This window comes from Salvelinus alpinus, chromosome 2 (genome assembly GCF_045679555.1).
Source record: "Salvelinus alpinus chromosome 2, SLU_Salpinus.1, whole genome shotgun sequence".
NCBI classification, from domain to species: Eukaryota; Metazoa; Chordata; class Actinopteri; order Salmoniformes; family Salmonidae; genus Salvelinus; species Salvelinus alpinus.
Window position 1 is genome coordinate 115085818 of NC_092087.1, and position 22107 is coordinate 115107924.

Below are 22107 nucleotides of genomic sequence, written 5' to 3' on the forward strand. Positions count from 1 at the left end.
GGATGCCTTAAATTGCGTTTGGGAAATCGGGCACAGATATCCAGTTTCCTTCTCCTCTTCTTCCGATGAGACCGTAATCTCCCCCTCCTCCGCTTTCACTTCAAAAACTGAATCCTCCTCATCTTTTACTGTAACATCCTCCTCCTCTTTCACTCTGAACGCCTCTTCTTTCACTGTAACGTCTTTCTCTTCTTCTTTCCCTGTAACAGCCTCACCCTCTTCTTGTTTTTTTATTGTAACATCCATCTCTTCCTCCTCCTCTTTGATGAGAGCTTCTTTCTCCGTCCAGCAGACCGTCTCTTCTTCAGCAGGAAGAGAGTAATTTAGTGAACTCATGGTCGGAGATGTTAGCTAGCTAGGCTAATGCTAACTTAACCAGCCCGCCAGCTGAATAATAACAACACCGTAAATATGAAATTAAATCGGATAACTAACAAGACGACAGACTTGGGTTTAAAATACAGTGGTTAATATACACTAAAGCGTCTAATGAGCTTTACTGGTTGGTCTATTTTGTCTAGCAAGCTACCGAGGTGGCTGACTAATTGTTGCTGCTGTTGAAAGAAGCGTTCCGTCCACTAGATTATACGTCACACTAACAGCATTGCTTTCCGTCCACTAGATTATACGTCACACTAACAGCATTGCCTTAAAATCGCACACCGCCATCTGCTGACTGGAGTGGGTAACGCTCAATCTGAACCTCTGACTGCGATGGAGATGTGCGACTTTAAGACAATGACGCTAGTGTGACGTAAAATATATATTATAATGTTCAGACAAAAAGTTAAAGGGTAGGAAGCATGAGTTTTTACTCACCAGTGTAACAATACAGTGTGGTTAAAGACTTAGTAACTTAGTTGTGTTCACGATCTGGTTCCCTATAAGCACAACCAGTTATGTTTTTGAATTATCACATATGTATTAATTTATTTCGGGATTCTGGGTAATCCACAGCAGATTTATGGAGAATTGCTCTGTGGGTGAGTTCAAAATTGAATAGTCCCGGGATAGAAATATATAAAATTGACATTACATCATAAATTCCACCTTTTAAATCATACATTAGCAATTTATGTTTTAGTAACTACTGTTGTTGGTTTGGTGTCAAATAAGCCTCTCTTTATATGTTATTTGCCAAATCTCAGTTTTCCATGTGGGTTTTATGCTAAAGTTCCCTCTTTCAAGTTGGTATCTAACTGGAAAATGCATCTTCTTTAGGAGTGCTATTTTTACCCTGTCGACTACTGATCATTCATCCACACTGTGTGTCTCATCAATGCAGGTCATTTATGACAAATGTATAAAGTATATGTTTTATAAACTCATGAACACCAGCCAGTTTATCAGCCCGGTTTTGTTAGTTTAGGTGTGTTATACTTCTTCACCACCAGAGGGGGACATTAGTCATTTTCTAGGTTAATTTGATTTATTTTGAAACTAAAATGGATGACAGTTTATTCTGATGTAGTGAATATGAGACACATGGAAACAATTGATTGATTTATAATAGTAAATTATGAATTAGTAGGAATTGTTAAATCCACTATACGATCACAATGACTTTGATAGACATTTCAGTCGTTTTTTTGTTAGTATATTATAGGGCAGATTTATGTAGAATTGCTGTGGGAGTGCTATTTATATCCTGTCACTACTGATCATTCATCCGTACTGTGTGTGTCCCATCATTGCAGCTTTGGAAATAAATGAACTATCCATCTATTGCTCCTTCCTGTGTTGACTCACTGACTTGAGAGACCAGGAAGGTCACACTAGCTCGATAGGTTGATATCTAGCTCAAGCTTCACCTCATGCTTTTCATTAACTGTGTGGTTGTGTTATCTAGTGGGAACCCGTTAGCACGGTAGGCTCTGGTGCCTTCTTGCCGTGGGCTCAAGACAACAGATGAAATCAACCTGCTTGCTCCTTTTTGTTTTGTCAACTTTTCGATATGGATGTTACTCAGCTCACTGGTCACGATAACAACACCCACCCGTAGCACGCGCTGTTACGTGTTACATTTGATACCGGAGCTACGAGGCATGCGCTGAAATCGCTTAGCAGTAAACTTCAAAGCAGTGTGTCACTTTATCAGCAGTGATCAATGACGTCTGAAGCTTCATTTCGTCCCTAATCTTTTGATATGCAAACACGTTCAACACACATCATGTTTTAGTTGGGTTCTAACTGGTCTCCGGTAGTTGGGCTCCATCTTTCTGACCATAGCTAGTTGACTAAATAGCTAATGTTAGCTGGTTTGCTAAGATAACAGCATATAGCTAATGTTAGCTGGCTAAGATAACTGCATATAGATAATGTTAGCTGGCTGGCTAAGACAACTGCATATAGATAATGATAGCTGGCTAAGATAACTGCATATAGATCATGTTAGCTGGCTAAGATAACTGCATATAGGTCATCATATATTGTTAGCTGGCTGACTAAGATAATTCGCTGACCATAGTCACTACTTTTCAGCATGTTTTCTGTGAATTAGACTATGGGAGTTTTGTAACATTTTCCACCTTGGCTTATTGCTAGCACGCTGACTGACTTCTGGAATCTATTTTGGATGTAGGGGATTTTCCCTGCCATCATTCTGTATGTCTCTGCTCTTTTGACCTAGTGTTATGTTTTAGTTGGGCTCCAGCTCGCTGACCATAACCGTGCTGATTGGCTACGCTGGTTAGGCTAATAGCTAGTTGGCTAAATAGCTAATGTTAGCTGGCTGGCTAAGATAACTGCATATAGCTAATGTTAGCTGGCTGGCTAAGATAACTGCATATAGCTAACATTCTTTGATATTTGGTTAGATGGCATTATGTATTTACAAAACTGTGGTTTACTTTAATCACTCAAGTCATGAGTGCAAATTATTGGTTTAATTTAAAGTTATACATTTTAAGTTATTTCTGTTGTAGTTTACATCATAGGGAATAGGCTGGTCCTCCATATTACTTCACACCTGACTTTGGCATTCTTCTAAATTCTGATTGGTTTAATGTAATAACTCCAAAAATAGAACTGTATGGTGTTATTTTGCATTTTGCATTGGAAATGTTGGAAATGGAACATTGGAAATGTTTTAATATTTTATTTGATATTTTATAAACAGTACAAAAGATACACATACAAACAACATCATAGAAACATTAACTACATCACACCTGCCCAGACCCACTAGAACACACCTCCATCTCCATTAACTACATCACACCTGCCCAGACCCACTAGAACACACCTCCATCTCCATTAACTACATCACACCTGTCCAGACCCACTAGAACACACCTCCATCTCCATTAACTACATCACACCTGCCCAGACCCACTACAACACACCTCCATCTCCATTAACTACATCACACCTGCCCAGACCCACTAGAACACACCCCCATCTCCATTAACTACATCACACCTGCCCAGAGCATTCATCAGCGCCATTTAATTTCTCTCCGTTGCCCACTCACTTTCATCTTTTAGATAATAAAGCATTTGACCTTTCTATTGAATTAACAACAGAGGATTGGTTGATTTCCAGGGTTAATTAAGTATAATATTTAAGATGATTTATGAGAAAAGTATCGTCCAACTCTGGGGTATCTCACTGCACCCTCAAATGTCATGTTTTGAAATATACAGACAGACGGATTAAAAGCAATTTTACATTGTATAATTGTACTTCTGACAGCCAACTTTCTAACTCCTCCCATAACTTTATGACATCATAACATTCCCAGAAGGATTATTGAGTCATTGTTAGTTTTACACTGAAGACATGACTCTGCCGTTGTGCTGTAGAATTTGTGAATTTTGTCTCTTGTATAATAAGGGACTATCATTTGTCCCAACATCAGAGGCCACAGACTTTGATAAAGACTTCCAAAAGTTTTTCCGCAGTTTAGGATCGACTGAGTTAAAAAAGCGGTTTCTCCCTGTGCACCTGCCAATGTTAATCCATTGCTAATGCTCTCCCATTGATAACCTGAATGACAATTAACTTGTTGGCGGTGGTGGTGATGACGGCCTATTGGATGACGTCGTCCATCGGGATTCCCCACAAAAAGAAGACGCTCTGGATTGATCACTGGAGTCAGATGTGAAGGAGGAGGTTGATCATCAGGAGTCAGATGTGAAGGAGGAGATTGATCATCAGGAGTCAGATGTGAAGGAGGAGGTTGATCATCAGGAGTCAGATGTGAAGGAGGAGGTTGATCATCAGGAGTCAGATGTGAAGGAGGAGGTTGATCATCAGGAGTCAGATGTGAAGGAGGAGGTTGATCATCAGGAGATGTGAAGGAGGAGGTTGATCATCAGGAGTCAGATGTGAAGGAGGAGGTTGATCATCAGTGAACCTCTAGGATTATGGCTGGGCTGACGTTTCCACTTCCTGCTTGGTCATATATTTTGATACATTGAATGTTGATATTGTGAACCTATGTTATATATTTGTACCTCCTGTTTCATGAAGTGATGTCACTAACTACTGCCCCTATATATACAGCGCATTTGGAAAGTATTCAGACCCCTTCACTTTTTCCACATTTTGTTACGTTACAGCCTTATTCTAAAATTGATTCAATCAATATTTTACCCTCATCATTCTACACACAATACCCCATAATGACATCACAATACCCCATAATGACATACATTACCCCATAATGACAAAGCAAAAACAGGTTTTTATAAATGTTTCAAATGTAACAAAAACAACAACTGAAATATCACGTTTACATACAGTACCAGTCAAAAGTTTGGACACACCTACTCATTCAAGGGTTTTTCTTTATTTTTACTATTTTCTACATTGGAGAATAATAGTGAAGACAAACTATGAAATAACACAAATGGAATCATGTCGTAACCAAAAAAGGGTTAATCAAATCAAAATATATTTTATATTTGAGATTCTTCAAAGCAGTCACCCTTTGCCTTGATGACAGCTTTGCACACTCTTGGCATTCTCTCAACCAGCCTCATGAGGTAGTCACCTGGAATACATTTCAAATAACAGGTGTGCCTTGTTAAATGTTAATTTGTGGAATTTCTGTCCTTCTTAATGCGTTTGAGCCAATCAGTTGTGTTGTGACAAGGTATGGGTGGCTCTCATGAGGAACGCAACAGGAAGGGAAGACCCAGAGTTACCTCTGCTGCAGAGGATAAATTCATTAGAGTTAACTGCACCTCAGATTGCAGCCCGAATAAATGCTTCACCGAGTTCAAGTAACAGACACATCTCAACATCAACTGTTCAGATACTGCGTGAATCTGGCCTTCATGGCTGAATTGCTGCAGGAAAAAACACTGTTTACAAAAGCTTTGTTAAAGAACAAGAAAGCCCACACACTGTTTACAAAACATTAGCTTTTCTTTCAAAGGAGATTTCTAAGTACTACACATCTACATGATGTATTGTTACACCATGTAGGAGCAGTATAGACCTAGTCTGTTCATTATATACATCTACATGATGTATTGTTACACCATGTAGGAGCAGTATAGACCTAGTCTGTTCATTATATACATCTATATGATGTATTGTTACACCATGTAGGAGCAGTATAGACCTAGTCTGTTCATTATATACATCTACGTGATGTATTGTTACACCATGTAGGAGCAGTATAGACCTAGTCTGTTCATTATATACATCTACGTGATGTATTGTTACACCATGTAGGAGCAGTATAGACCTAGTCTGTTCATTATATACATCTACATGATGTATTGTTACACCATGTAGGAGCAGTATAGACCTAGTCTGTTCATTATATACATCTACGTGATGTATTGTTACACCATGTAGGAGCAGTATAGACCTAGTCTGTTCATTATATACATCTACATGATGTATTGTTACACCATGTAGGAGCAGTATAGACCTAGTCTGTTCATTATATACATCTACGTGATGTATTGTTACAACATGTAGGAGCAGTATAGACCTAGTCTGTTCATTATATACATCTACATGATGTATTGTTACACCATGTAGGAGCAGTATGGACCTAGTCTGTTCATTATATACATCTACATGATGTATTGTTACACCATGTAGGAGCAGTATAGACCTAGTCTGTTCATTATATACATCTACATGATGTATTGTTACACCATGTAGGAGCAGTATAGACCTAGTCTGTTCATTATATACATCTACATGATGTATTGTTACACCATGTAGGAGCAGTATAGACCTAGTCTGTTCATTATATACATCTACATGATGTATTGTTACACCATGTAGGAGCAGTATAGACCTAGTCTGTTCATTATATACATCTACATGATGTATTGTTACACCATGTAGGAGCAGTATGGACCTACAGTAGCTTGCTAATTATTTAGATTTAGTTTGACTTAATGAAACTGCCTTAAATGTGCTGTAGTAAACATTTTTTATTCGCACTAATCAATCAACACATTCCTGTCTTTGTATGTCTCAATATAATAGTATTATTTAATTAAATCCATTTAAAATAATCTTTGTCTGAAAATAAAATATGATCCTCAACTGCGTTTCCCCTCCAGTCAGCAGACGGCGATGTGCGTCTTTCAGGCGACGCTGCCAGCGTGACGTATAATCTAGTGGACGGTTCTTCATAAACAGCTCGTCAACCACCTCGGTAGCTTGCTAGCCAACATAGCCGAAATATTCAAGCTATTTATACGCTTTCGGTGTATATTACCTACTGTGTTTTAGACACACTTCTGTCGTATCTACTTGTTAACCTATTTAACTTAATATTACGTTATTTTGTATTAGTCAGCTATAGTAGCTGGCTGGTGAAGTTAGCACTAGCCTAGTCGCTAATGCTAACTAGCTAGCTAACATCCCCGAACATGAGCTCCCTAAACTACTCCCCTCTTGTTAAAGAAGAGGCGGTCTGCTGGGCGGAGAAAGAAGCTCTGGGGCTGAACATTGTCGTGAAAGAGGAGAAGGAAGAAGAGGATATCACAGTAAAAATAGAAGTAGAGGGTGAGGATGTTACGATGAAAGAAGAAGAGAAAGACGTTTCAGTGAAAGAAGAGGAAGACGCGTTCAGAGTGAAAGAGGAGGAGGATGTTACAGTGAAAGAAGAAGAGAAAGACGTTTCAGTAAAAGAAGAGGAGGATGCAGTTTTTGGAGTGAAGAAGGAAGGAGAGATTACTGTCACATTGGAAGATGAAGAAGTGGAGATAGGAGATCTGATTAACACCAGTAAGTACCGCCTGAAATGTGTTTTTAACTTTGAATATTCAGAGTTGGCTCGTCAATATCTCTTCAACATTTACATTTAAGTTATTTAGCAGACGCTCTTATCCAGAGCGACTTACAAATTGGAAAGTTCATACATATTCATCCTGGTCCCCCCGTGGGGAATGAACCCACAACCCTGGCGTTGCAAGCGCCATGCTCTACCAACTGAGCCACACGGGACCAGTACCTTAGATCGCTGTGCCACTCAGGTCTATAGTGACACCTCTAACACTGTGATCAAGTACCTTAGACCGCTGCACCACTCGGGTCTATAGTGACACCTCTAACACTGTGATCTAGTACCTTAGACCGCTGCACCACTCGGGTCTATAGTGACACCTCTAACACTGCGATACAGTACCTTAGACTGCTGCACCACTCGGGTCTATAGTGACACCTCTAACACTGTGATCTAGTACCTTAGACCGCTGCACCACTCGGGTCTATAGTGACACCTCTAACACTGTGATCTAGTACCTTAGACTGCTGCACCACTCGGGTCTATAGTGACACCTCTAACACTGTGATACAGTACCTTAGACTGCTGCACCACTCGGGTCTATAGTGACACCTCTAGCACTGTGGACCACATCAAAGAACAAATGTGTGTGCCTGAGGGCACATGGGACCTGTGGCTCAGTTCAACGGAGGGCCCAGGATGATGACTGATATGTCTAGAATCAGACGACGTAGAGAACAAGCTACCCCTTGTTTTCTTGGTTCCGTTTACAAAAAGTGACTTAACATATATATTTGAGAAGGGACTATCTTCTGACCGCAGACTGGGGGGCACTGCATGTAGTGATGTTTTACTACACACCGTGCCCCCCAATAGTGCCATGCGAGAGTTGGGTTGGCTACAACAAAGATTATGGATATACTGACAAGATGTCTCACCGCCCTAACAAGGGGAGTCGTTGTCCACAAAGCGGCACTGCGGGTTGTCTAGCTCCCGCCTATCCTTTCTTTGGATTGGTGGATACATCTTATTATTGTAATCTATTGTTTATATTCTATGAGGGTGGTTGTCGTCAACCGCCTGTATTCAATGGAGAGAGATGCTAAGCTACTAGCATGAATATGCATAGCGATCTGGAGACAACTCCTATCGTGTTTTTATCAAAGTTGTCGGTATGTCACGTGTCCACATAACAACTTAAGCATTACGAAACGTCTGTTGGATCAAGTAAACCTCACGTAGCAAATAAACCTTTCATTTTGTTGTTGACCAAATTCGACACTTTCCACGTTGCGTTGATAATTGTTTCTACTTGGATACAACCTACTGTAACCTACTGGCATGACCTAGTTACAACCTACTGTAGCCTACTGGCATGACCTAGAGAGATACAACCTACTGTAGCCTACTGGCATGACCTAGAGAGATACAACCTACTGTAACCTACTGGCATGACCTAGAGAGATTAAACTTACTGTAGCCTACTGGCATGACCTAGATAGTTACAACCTACTGTAGCCTACTGGCATGATCTAGAGAGTTACAATCTACTGTAGCCTACTGGCATGTCCTAGAGAGATACAACCTACTGTATCCTACTGGCATGACCTAGAGAGATACAACCTACTGTAGCCTACTGGCATGACCTAGAGAGATTAAACTTACTGTAACCTACTGGCATGACCTAGAGCGTTACAACCTACTGTAGCCTACTGGCATGACCTAGAGCGTTACAACCTACTGTAACCTACTGGCATGACCTAGAGAGATACAACCTACTGTAACCTACTGGCATGACCTAGAGAGTTACAACCTACTGTAACCTACTGGCATGACCTAGAGCGTTACAACCTACTGTAACCTACTGGCATGACCTAGAGCGTTACAACCTACTGTAACCTACTGGCTTGACCTAGAGAGCTAAAGTTGTAAAATTCCTGGATTTTAAATGAATATTTTCCAGTAATAATGATAATTTGTATCTTCCTATCCACATGTGGGATCCCTCTCCTTTGTCGTCCTCTCTACACCAATAACAGACAACTACTGTGGGACTCCCAATTACGGCCGGATGTGATACAGCCTGGATTCGAACCAGGGACTGTAGTGACACCTCTTGCACTGAGATGCAGTGGCTTAGACCGCTGTGTCCGTGTGTGTGTTAACTATTAGAATGCTGTACTAGAATGCTTAAAAGGCCTCTAAAATTTTAAATACCGGTTATCGGTATCGTTTTTTGGGGCAAGGAAAATATTAGATATCGGGATTAGCCAAAAATGTGATATCGGTGCATCCCTTTATTCTAAAATGTATCACAATACCCCATAATGACATCACAATACCCCATAATGCCAAAGCAACAACAGGTTTAGGTTTTTTGCAATGTATTGAAACTATTCCCCAGGATAACTAGTCTCAGAGTAATGTAAGAACCCAGGATAACTAGTCTCAGAGTAATGTAAGATCCCAGGATAACTAGTCTCAGAGTAATGTAAGATCCCAGGATAACTAGTCTCAGAGTAATGTAAGATCCCGGGATAACTAGTCTCAGAGTAATGTAAGAACCCAGGATAACTAGTCTCAGAGTAATGTAAGATGCATGGAAAAAGAAGCTGAAAAGAATAACAGAACGGCACCATTAGAACTAAAATGTGTCGCCTGGATGTCAGACCCCCAACCCTCCAAACTGTAAATAAATAATCAAATGTGTATCCTGGATGTCAGACCCCAACCCTCCAAACTGTAAATAAATAATCAAATGTGTCTCCTTGGCAACATTAGAACCTCGGCACGTTTACTGTATATGTCGAGACAAAGGAATGATGTAAACAAATAATCCAAAATATTTTTGTCAATGAGACAGTATATAAACAAAGGAATGACCGAACCCCCTTTGGTGACTGAATGCTTGTAAGGAAAACTAGATGATCAAAACATTAGATCACATCAAATAAGCCTGAGTGGTTTCACCTCCTCCCAGACTATAAATCAAATCAAATCAAATCAAATTTTATTAGTCACATACACATGGTTAGCAGATGTTAATGCGAGTGTAGCGAAATGCTTGTGCTTCTAGTTCCGACAATGCAGTAATAACCAACAGTAATCTAACCTAACAATTCCACACTACTACCTTACACACACACACAAGTGTAAGGGATAAAGAATATGTACATAAAGATATATGGATGAGTGGTGGTACAGGACGGCATGGCAGATGCAGTAGATGGTATAGAGTACGGTATATACATATGAGATGAGTACTGTAGGGTATGTAAACATAAAGTGGCATAGTTTAAAGTGGCTAGTGGTACATGTATTGCATAAAGATGGCAAGATGCAGTAGATGATATAGAGTACAGTATATATACATATGAGATGGGTAATGTAGGGTATGTAAACATTGTATTAAGTGGCATTGCTTAAAGTGGCTAGTGGTACATTTTTACATAATTTCCATCAATTCCCATTTTTAAAGTGGCTGGAGTTGAGTCAGTATGTTGGCAGCGGCCGCTAAATGTTAGTGGTGGCTGTTTAACAGTCTGATGGCCTTCAGATAGAAGCTGTTTTTCAGTCTCTCGGTCCCTGCTTTGATGCACCTGTACTGACCTCGCCTTCTGGATGATAGCGGGGTGAACAGGCAGTGGCTTGGGTGGTTGTTGTCCTTGATGATCTTTATGGCCTTCCTGTGACATCGGGTGGTGTAGGTGTCCTGGAGGGCAGGTAGTTTGCCCCTGGTGATGCGTTCTGCAGACCTCACTACCCTCTGGAGAGCCTTACGGTTGTGGGCGGAGCAGTTGCCGTACCAGGCGGTGATACAGCCCGACAGGATGCTCTCGATTGTGCATCTGTAGAAGTTTGTGAGTGCTTTTGGTGACAAGCCGAATTTCTTCAGCCTCCTGAGGTTGAAGAGGCGCTGCTGCGCCTTCTTCACAACGCTGTCTGTGTGGGTGGACCAGTTCAGTTTGTCCGTGATGTGTACACCGAGGAACTTAAAACTTTCCACCTTCTCCACTACTGACCCGTCGATGTGGATAGGGGGGTGCTATACTGGATACTACAGTTATAACTATACATAGTTATACAGGATACTACAGTTATACAGGATACTACAGTTATACAGGATACTAGAGTTATACAGGATACTACAGTTATAACTATACATAGTTATACAGGATACTACAGTTATACAGGATACTACAGTTATAACTATACATAGTTATTCCGAAGGTGGGCTACTTACTATCCACTGTTTGCAAGCCACCGTTGCTGATCTATTTTATTTATTTATTTCACCTTTATTTAACCAGGTAGGCAAGTTGAGAACAAGTTCTCATTTACAACTGCGACCTGGCCAAGATAAAGCAAAGCAGTTCGACACATACAACACACAGTTACACATGGAGTGTAACAAACATACAGTCAATAATACAGTAGAAAAATAAGTCTATATACAATGTGAGCAAGTGAGGTGAGATAAGGGAGGTGAAGGCAAAAAAAAGGCCATGGTGGCGAAGTAAATACAATATAGGAAGTAAAACACTGGAATGGTAGATTTGCAGTGGAAGAATGTGCAAAGTAGAAATAGAAATAAAGGGGTGCAAAGGAGCAAAATAAATAAATACAGTAGGGGAAGAGGTAGTTGTTTGGGCTAAATTATAGATGGGCTATGTACAGGTGCAGTAATCTGTGAGCTGCTCTGACAGCTGGTGCTTAAAGCTAGTGAGGGAGATAAGTGTTTCCAGTTTCAGAGATTTTTGTAGTTCGTTCCAGTCATTGGCAGCAGAGAACTGGAAGGAGAGGCGGCCAAAGGAGGAATTGGTTTTGGGGGTGACCAGAGAGATATACCTGCTGGTGGTATCCAATCCACCTACCAATGCCATTCAACTCCTTCCGTGACCTCCAACTGCTCTTAAACGCAAGTAAAACTAAATGCATGCTATTCAACCGATCACTGCCTGCACCTGCTCGCCCGTCCATTATCACTACTCTGGACGGCTCTGACTTAGAATACGTGGACAACTACAAATACCTAGGTGTCTGGTTAGACTGTAAATTATCCTTCCAGACTCACATTAAGCATCTCCCATCCAAAATTAAATCTAGAATCGGCTTCCTATTTTGCAACAAAGCATCCTTCACTTTTGCTGCCAAACATACCCTCGTAAAACTGACCATCCTACCGATCCTCGACTTTGGTGATGTCACCTATAAAATAGCCTCCAACACTCTAGTCAGTAAACTGGATGCAGTCTATCACAGTGCCATCCGTTTTGTCACCAAAGCCCCATATACCACTGCTCTCGTCGGCTGGCCCTCGCTACATATTCGTCGCCAAACCAACTGGCTCCAGGTCATCTATAAGTCTTTGCTAGGCCGCCTTCACTCAGCTCACTGGTCACCATAGCAACACCCACCCATAGCACGCGCTCCAGGAGGTATATCTCACTGGTCATCCCCAAAGCCAACACCTACTTTGGCCGCCTTTCCTTCCAGTTCTCTGCTGCCAATGACTGGATTGAATTGCAAAAATCGCTGAAGTTGGAGACTTATATCTCCCTCACTAACTTTTAAGCATTAACTATCTGAGCAGCTTACCGATCGCTGCAGCTGTACACAGCCCATCTGTAAGTAGCCCATCCAATGCCTACCTCATCCCCATGTTTTTATTAACTTTTTTTGCTCACACCAGTATTTCTACTTGCACAACATCATCTGCACATCTATCACTCCAGTGTTAATCCTAAATTGTAATTACTTTGCTACTATGGCCTATTTATTGCCTTTATTGCCTCTGTACTCCATTTGCACACACTGTATTGTTCATGACGTCCTCCAGTGATTTTTAACTTAACACTGTATATAGATTTTTCTATTGTGTTATTGACTGTACTTTTGTTTATCCCACATGTTATTCCATGTGTAACTGTGTTTGTGTCACACTGCTTTGCTTTATCGCCAGGTCGCAGTTGTAAAATAGAACTTGTTCTCGACTGGCCTATCTGGTTAAATAAAGTTGAAAAAGAAAAAATGTAGAAATTGTTCATGACGTCCTCCAGTGATTTTTTACTTGTCCTGTTGAAAAGTAATATATAAATACAGTAAAGTATAAACACACTAAAGAGAAACAAATAAATGTTTTGAGCAAAATAGTGTTTTTTTAGACAACTGCAAACTAGAAGGAGTGAGTGATGTCATAGTTGTAACGGCTTTCTTCCTGGGGTGAAGGAGAGAACCAAAATGTTCAACATGATTTAATAAAGAAGAGACAATAACGTGAACACTATACAAAATAACAAATGTGAAAACCGAGACAGTCCTATCTAGTGCAGAACACAAAGACAGAAGACAACCACCCACAATCCCCAACACAAAACAAGCCACCTATATATGATTCTCAATCAGGGACAACGATTGACAGCTGCCTCTGATTGAGAACCATATCAGGCTGAACACAGAAACAGACAAACTAGACACACAACATAGAATGCCCACCCAGCTCACGTCCTGACCAACTCTAAAACAAGCAACACACATAAGAACTATGGTCAGGACGTGACAATAGTAAGGCCTTCAAGGAGTTGGCTTGATGGGAAGTCGTGATGTCATCCAATAGGAGACTGATCTTCATGTGAATATTCATTATTCTTTTTTAAATCCTTCCTGTTCTGTCAAGTTGGTTGTTGATCATTGCTAGAAAGCCATTTTCAAGTCTTTCCATAGATTTTAAAGACGATTTAAGTCCAAACTGTAACTAGGCCACTCAGGAACATTCAATGTCATCTTGGTAAGGTCCTCCAGCGTCGATTTGGCCTTGTGGTTTAGGTTATTGTCCTGTTAGTACAGTTTTTTGTATTCAGATCTCTGAAATGCACTCTACCTACGTATCATTTAGTTTCCTTATATTATGCTGGGATAACAGTTTTCATGGGCACAGAAATTCCAAATCATTTCAGAGTTTGCTAAATCCAATGGTTCTAACCGAGAGTCACCTTAACTTTATAGACAACACCCAAATGGATACTGTCATTAATGTGGTTCTTCAATAATTACACATCATTCTTAATACTGTAGCTGTTTAGTTACAGTCACATGTTCAACTATCATCAGCTGATCCAGGAAATCATTTTCTGAATGCCAGTCAAATCGGGGCAGCAGGTAGCCTAGTGGTTAGAGCGTTGGACTAGTAACCGAAAGGTTGCAAGATTGTAAAAATCTGTCGAATCCCCGAGCTGACAAGGTAAAAATATGTTGTTCAGCCCCTGAACAGGGCAGTTAACCCACTGTTCCTAGGCCGTCATTGTCGATAAGAAGTTGTTCTTAACTGACTAGTTAAATAAGTTATTAAAAAAAAGACAAACATCACGACATGCAACAACAACCAAAGTGCTTCTTCATTCATTACTCTGGTAAAGACAGTTATGCCGTGCTCCACGTTGGATCCAACATCCCTAACAAATTGATGTTTATAATGTTATTGTCTGCTTGATTTATAGTAGGGTCTGATTGATTTACAGTAGGGTCCCGTTAGTCTGTTTGTACACAGAGATACTTAGCTCATAATGTGTAGAGAACTGTTCCTTGATGGATAGGCTATTGTACAAAACACAGAGCTATTTTCCTTTATTCAGGACATTTAGAATGACAGCACATTACAGAGTAGCCTAGTGTATTATAGTCCTAGGTCTATGTTGTTAGGTGAAGTTATGGGTCCTACAGTAGTTCTATGTTGTTGTTAGGTGAAGTTATGGGTCCTACAGTAGGTCTATGTTGTTGTTAGGTGAAGTTATAGGTCCTACAGTAGGTCTATGTTGTTGTTAGGTGAAGTTATGGGCCAATTTGTTAAACAGTTAATGTACAAACCCTCAGTTTCAGGCTGATGGCAAAGCTAGCTAAAGAGCATTTTACTGGTTGAAGTGTTTTAAAAGTATAAAGCAGTTGATTTGCGACAATAACACAAACATATAAAGCAGGAGATTCAAACGAGCGTTACAATTATAATCCAAAAGTAATGGGAAATGCTATTTTTGCTGTCAGCCTATGAGAACTCCCCTGAGTTTTCCCCCACGGTGGTGAATTAGTGAATAGACACAGAACTTAATGTGAGTTTCCTTCAGTAGCACTCCTGATCTTGTGCTGTAATATTCAGAATACATTGTGGAAAATTAAAATCTTTGCTCACCATTTTTGTTCCAGGCAGATATACTACATCCATAACTAGTGGTTTCCTCATTAGCAGATATACTACATCCATAACTAGTGGTTTCCTCATTAGCAGATATACTACATCCATAACTAGTGGTTTCCTCATTACCAGATATACTACATCCATAACTAGTGGTTTCCTCATTACCAGATACACTACATCCATAACTAGTGGTTTCCTCATTACCAGATATACTACATCCATAACTAGTGGTTTCCTCATTACCAGATATACTACATCCATAACTAGTGGTTTCCTCATTACCAGATATACTACATCCATAACTAGTGGTTTCCTCATTACCAGATATACTACATTAATAACTAGTGGGTTCCTCATTACCAGATATACTACATCCATAACTAGTGGGTTCCTCATTACCAGATATACTACATCCATAACTAGTGGGGTCCTCATTAGCAGGGAGGTGTTTCTGCAATCAAATTGTGTGTGCATCGCCCTCGTGCTGCAATTTTAGCAAACACAGAAAGGGGCCTTTTTTGGAGATCAAAGGTCGTCTGGCACACTGCTTAGGTTTGACTGTCTTAAGACAATTGTAAAATAATTTAACAGACCTCTGGGCATCACCTTTTACCTCAAATAAACAGTGGATTTCTGCTGTTGTGGCCCTTTAATCAAATCAAGTTTATTTTATATAGCCCTTCGTACATCAGCTAATATCTCGACGTGCTGTACAGAAACCCAGCCTAAAACCCCAAACAGCAAGCAATGGAGGTGTAGAAGCACGGTGGCTAGGAAAATCTCCCTAGAAAGGCCAAAACCTAGGAAGAAACCTAGAGAGGAAACAGGCTATGAGGGGTTGCCAGTCCTCTTCTGGCTGTGCCGGGTGGAGATTATAACAGAACATGGCCAAGATGTTCAAAATGTTCATAAATGACAAGCATGGTCAAATAATAATCAGGAATAAATGTCAGTTGGCTTTTCATAGCCGATCATTAAGAGTTGAAAGCAGCAGGTCTGGGACAGGTAGGGGTTCCATAACCGCAGGCAGAACAGTTGAAACTGGAAGAGCAGCAAGGCCAGGTGGACTGGTGCAAGGAGTCATCATGCCCGGTAGTCCTGACGCATGGTCCTAGGGCTCAGGTCCTCCGAGAGAGAGAAAGAAAGAGAGAAGGAGAGAATTAGAGAGAGCATACTTAAATTCACACAGGACACTGGATAAGACAGGAGAAGTACTCCAGATATAACCAACTGACCCTAGCCACCCGACACATAAACTACTACAGCATAAATACTGGAGCCTGAGACAGGAGGGGTCAGGAGACAGTGTGGCCCCATCCGATGATACCCCCGGACAGGGCCAAACAGGAAGGATATAACCCCACCCACTTTGCCAAAGCACAGCCCCCGCACCACTAGAGGGATATCTTCAACCACCAACTTACAATCCTGAGACAAGGCCGAGTATAGCCCACAAAGATCTCCACCACAGCACAAACCAAGGGGGGGCGCCAACCTAGACAGGAAGATCACGTCAGTAACTCGACCCACTCAAGTGACGCACCCCTCCTAGGGACGGTATGAAAGAGCACCATTAAGCCAGTGACTCAGCCCCTGTAATAGGGTTAGAGGCAGAGAATCCCAGTGGAGAGAGGGGAACCGGCCAGGCAGAGACAGCAAGGGCGGTTCGTTGCTCCAGAGCCTTTCCGTTAACCGTCTGACTTTGTTGTTCACACAGGAGAGAGATGTGACTATCGTGGAATCTCTGGGGAGCCTCAACAGCCTCGCAATGCTGACAAGGCAGAGAAGAGTCTCTCCAGATCAGAACTCCTCAAGAAACACCAGCAGAGACCCACAGGGAAGAAATCTCACTGCTGCTCTGACTGTGGGAAATGTTGCAAATCTTCATCAGATCTTAAAATACACCAGAGAACACACACAGGAGAGAAACCTTATATCTATGATCAATGTGGGAAAAGTTTTACTACATCTAGCCATCTGACTGCACACCAGAGAACACACACAGGAGAGAAACCACACACAGGAGAGAAACCATATAGCTGTGATCAATGTGGGAAGAGTTTTGCTAAATCTAGCCATCTGACTACACACCGGAGAACACACACAGGAGAGAAACCTTATAGCTGTGATCAATGTGGGAAGAGTTTTTCTACATCTGGCTATCTAACTATACACCAGAGAACACACACAGGAGAGAAACCATATAGCTGTAATCAATGTAGGAAGAGTTTTTCTACATCTAGCTATCTAACTATACACCTGAGAACACACACAGGAGAGAAACCTTATAGCTGTGATCAATGTGGGAAGAGTTTTTCTACTCCTAGCCATCTGACTGCACACCAGAGAACACACACAGGAGAGAAACCTTATAGCTGTGATCAATGTGGGAAGAGTTTTGCTAAATCTAGCCATCTGACTAAACACCAGAGAACACACACAGGAGAGAAACCTTATAGCTGTGATCAATGTGGGAAGAGTTTTTATACTCCTAGCTATCTAACTATACACCAGAGAACACACACAGGAGAGAAACCTTATAGCTGTGATCAATGTGGGAAGAGTTTTTCTTCTTCTAGCTATATAACTATACACCATAGAACACACACAGGAGAGAAACCATATAGCTGTGATCAATGTGGGAAGAGTTTTACTTGGCCAAAAAGCCTGAATATACACAAGCGGACACACACAGGGGAAGAGATACTCTGATAAAAGATCTCTGATTAAACATAAAATACATGAAGGAGTTGTTTCATTTCATCAATGAAATAATGTCACAATGTAGAATGTTTAAACATTTGCCCTATTTGTTCTATTGATTTAAATGAGTTGTGTTACACTTCCCACGTTGGTGACCCACTTGAATCAAAATGCAGCGATCTGTTTTCTACAAGTTGTCCTCTAACCAGGGATGTACACATTACTCCCAGATTGTGTGGTTTTTGAGCTGTTAGTTTTAACAGGACGTGCAACCTCATCTCCCTTCTGTCACACAATTGATTTCAACATGATATCGTTGAGTGATGACAAATAAGTGTTGCGTTCCTTTGTTTTGCAACCCCTAAATTTAAATGCATCACTCCAAAATGTAGCTGACTGTCTTCTGCAGGTTGTCCTCTAACCAGTGAGGTAAAAGATATCTCCCATTTCCATGTGTTTTTTTAGTTGTGTTAGTTTCAACAGCACGTACAACCTGATTTCCCCCCTAATCGATATCAGTGATTTATTGCTACTTGTCAAAACAACAGCGTTTCTGGTGCTTGTGTCCATGGTGAGTTTTCGGATTCTATAAAGAGAATTTTGAGAGAAAAAAATAATACTATTGTGTATTATTATTTAGAAATATTTTTTTTCCTGTCTTCAATTGTTGAAAGCCAGTAGACACCATGTTTATATTGAAGGTGAAGCAATGTAGTTGATTATAATGTGAAATGGAAGTTGTTTTCTGTTGGTGGTGAGCAAACTTGTACAACAAAAATATAGGATATATTTGTTGTCTTAAGGGGGAAGGTTTTACAGGCTTTGGTTTTTCCATTTATGTTTTGAGGTTGGACTTTAGCACGTCTAGCTCGTTAGCACATAGGACGCACTGATTGGTGTCACCTCGTTAGTCAATATGTGTTACACCTGTGCTGGCTTGTCCATCTCGTTAGTCAGTATGTGTTACACCTGTGCTGGTCCAGGTTCTATTTAAGAGTGTCTGGCCCAGTGCTCCAGCTGTCTTAATAGATGTGGAGAGTCAACACCTTTTTTTGGTTTACTTCCTGTCTTTAAGTTGTGTGAGTTTTTCTTTTGTTTGCCTCTTCTTGGGCAGATTTAGTGGGTCTCATGGTGGGTGTCTTTTAGGTCCCAGTTGTTGTTACTAGTCAATTTTCAGTGGACACCCCCATAGTGTCTTTGAGAACCCCTCCTAAAAAACAAGCTTATATTTTGGGTTGGATATTGCATCCGATTAATATTTTAATCAATGGTATTTCCTTAGGATGCTCATTAGTCTTTCAATTGTTAGTCTTCTGTTTGTTGTGTACTAAATATGTTTATTTTCATTGTTTTTTCCTGTAAAGCCATTGTGTTGCATTCATGCCTGAAATGTGCTGTATAAATAAAACTTGATTTGATTTAAACAACAAAATGTTATTTTTATTTCACCTTTATTTAACCAGGTGACCATGATGTCATAATGATAGTTTAACCAGGTAGGCCATGATGTCATAATGATAGTTTAACCAGGTGACCATGATGTCACAATGATAGTTTAACCAGGTGGCCATGATGTCATAATGATAGTTTAACCAGGTAGGCCAGTTGAGAACAAGTTCTCATTTACAACTGCGACCTGGCCAAGATAAAGCAAAGCAGTGTGACACAAACACAGAGTTACACATAAACAAACGTACAGTCAGTAACACAAAATATATATATACAGTGTGTGTAAATGGAGTACGGAGGTAAGGCAATAAATAGACCTTAGTGGCGAAATAACTACAATTTAGCAATTAAATGGATCAAACAGATCAATCCCACATTTCCAGCCTGCTGAAGGCGTGGTGGAGTGGTAAACACCACCCCCGGCTCCTACCAGGGGCTTGAGGTGGTCTCCCACAGCTCTGCTGGTGGAGTGGTAAACACCACCCCCGGTTCTACCAGGGGCTTGAGGTGGTCTCCCACAGCTCTGCTGGTGGAGTGGTAAACACCACCCCCGGCTCTACCAGGGGCTTGAGGTGGTCTCCCACAGCTCTGCTTATGTCATTTTCTGTGGCCTTGCTATTCCATTCGATATGGAGCATCTATGGCCTCAGTTACACCTGGCACCTAAATGTGACTTCTGTCATCTGATCACTCCAAGCTGCATTAGGTTCAGATCTACCAGGATGGGCCTTTGACAAAGTCAGGCCACCAAATATGCATCAGCAATGTAAAGAGATGGGGTGAATTAGTAGGGAAAAGTACATTTTGCACATGACCTTCATAATATCAAAGAACAAATGTTTGTGCCTGGGGGGAAATAAACTTTCATACAGCCAAAAGGGGTGAGAAATTACACCAATATCAGTGGACAATTTGCACTAATGTAAATAAACATGGATTATGGAACATGTTCTTGTTTGCTGATGTGATGAACCGCTAAGGGAAACACAAATATTTGCCATTTAAACCACGTGTGACCTCTCACCTCTCTGGCTGTAGAAGTGTTCTTCCTAACCAGTCCCTCAACAGCTCTCTGACTGAGCTCCACCCTCACTGGGTCTTCAGAGGAGAGGAAGGCTGAGGAGGGATGGAAGGATGAATGGATCAGTCAGTCAATAAAGTGTAGAGCTGCTGTCTATGCTGTCTGACAAAATCACTATTTTAGTCGTTCATTAAAGTAAATAAGGCTTTATGACTGCTGAATACCAACTATCAAACACTTAGATCATGTATTTTCAGGTAGAGATACATCCTTGGGACGTCCCTAGCCCGTTGAAGTTGACTTTTAAAAGGGTTAGGGTTAGGGGTTAAGGTTAGGGTTTAGGGTAGGGATGTCCCAAGGATCCCGTGATAGCATTGACCATCATGCATTCTTCTGTCTCTTTTATATAGCAGGTGTAAAATAAACAGACAAGACAAGTAGACATGCAGGTCATTATGGTCATTGTAGTTTAAAAAATAGCATCTAATTATACCAATCTGTGTGTGGGGTTGTTAGAGAAGAATGTGATTGTCAGCCCTAACAATCCATTCTAGCACCTCATCAGGCTCTGAAAAAGGCTTCATTGATGACGTGTTCCTTCTATTCCAGGGGACAGCAGAGGAACTTCATCAATTCCACTCCTTCATCAATACAAGCAATGAACATCTGAAATTCACCCTCACCTTTGAGGCGCATTAAACAAGTTATCTGGACATTTTGATTAAGAGGGAGGGGGGTGGTTTTAGCACAGACCTATACAGGAAGCAGATGGACAGGAATTCCCTGTTACGCGGAGACAGCTTCCACCCTACACCCCTAAAAAAACAATTGTAATACTTGAGTATTACGAAAACATTTCAAATGTAAATTTGTAATTTTAATTTTGTAAATTTAAAACAAAAAACCTAACTGTTTGTCCTTGTAGGTAACCAGATCGTGACTACAACTAAGTTACTAAGTCTTTAACCACACTGTGTTGTTACACTGGTGAGTAAAAACTCATGCTTCCTACACTTTAACCTGTTGTCTGAAAATAAAATGTAAATTTTCGTCAACTGCGTCCAGTCAGCAGATGGACTAGATGCCGCTTAGGCCGCCCGTTGTGACTCCGTCAAGAATTCAGCAGAGCAAGTTTGTATGAAGGTCTGGTTATTAAATGGGTTCATAGTTCAATAGTAATATCCTCTAAAACGCTCTGGTGACAAACTTTGCTGCCCTGTTTCCAGTTGTCCACATGGCTGGGAGAAACTATTCAAGTAAGGAAATAGATTTTGGAAATGTAAAGAAACAACGATGTATTATTAGCTAACTAGCTACAGTGCAGGCTAACTCAAATGAGCTGCTAAATGAGCTAGCTAGTTGGCTAGCAAATACTATATAGATAGATAGCTAAGTGAATTAAATATCAGCAACTACCTAACTCAATAGACTAGACAACTTCACATACTGTATAGATAACTCATAGCTAGCTATCTAACCAACTTCAAATACTGTATAGATAGATAGCTAAGTGAATGAAATATCACCAGCCACCAGCTACCT

The 22107-nt window shown here is 40.8% G+C and overlaps 2 protein-coding genes across 3 annotated transcripts in view; one reads left to right on the forward strand and one right to left on the reverse strand.

The window, feature by feature from the left end:
* LOC139548778 (zinc finger protein ZFP2-like) overlaps positions 1-22107 on the reverse strand; it is a 497157-nt gene that overhangs the window by 308315 nt on the left and 166735 nt on the right. The gene's annotated exons all lie outside the window — the stretch shown is intronic.
* Positions 6520-22107, forward strand: part of LOC139548755 (zinc finger protein ZFP2-like) — a 154774-nt gene continuing 139186 nt past the window's right edge. Inside the window, exons 1-2 of one of the 2 annotated variants that reach the window (XM_071358561.1) lie at positions 6520-7206; positions 17110-19527. In XM_071358561.1, the coding sequence (XP_071214662.1) occupies positions 6849-7206; positions 17110-18104 (1353 nt within the window). In that variant the 5' untranslated portion in view covers positions 6520-6848 and the 3' untranslated portion in view covers positions 18105-19527. Of the gene's footprint in view, positions 7207-17109; positions 19528-22107 lie in introns of those variants that run through there. The other variant, XM_071358570.1, reaches the window with a different exon arrangement.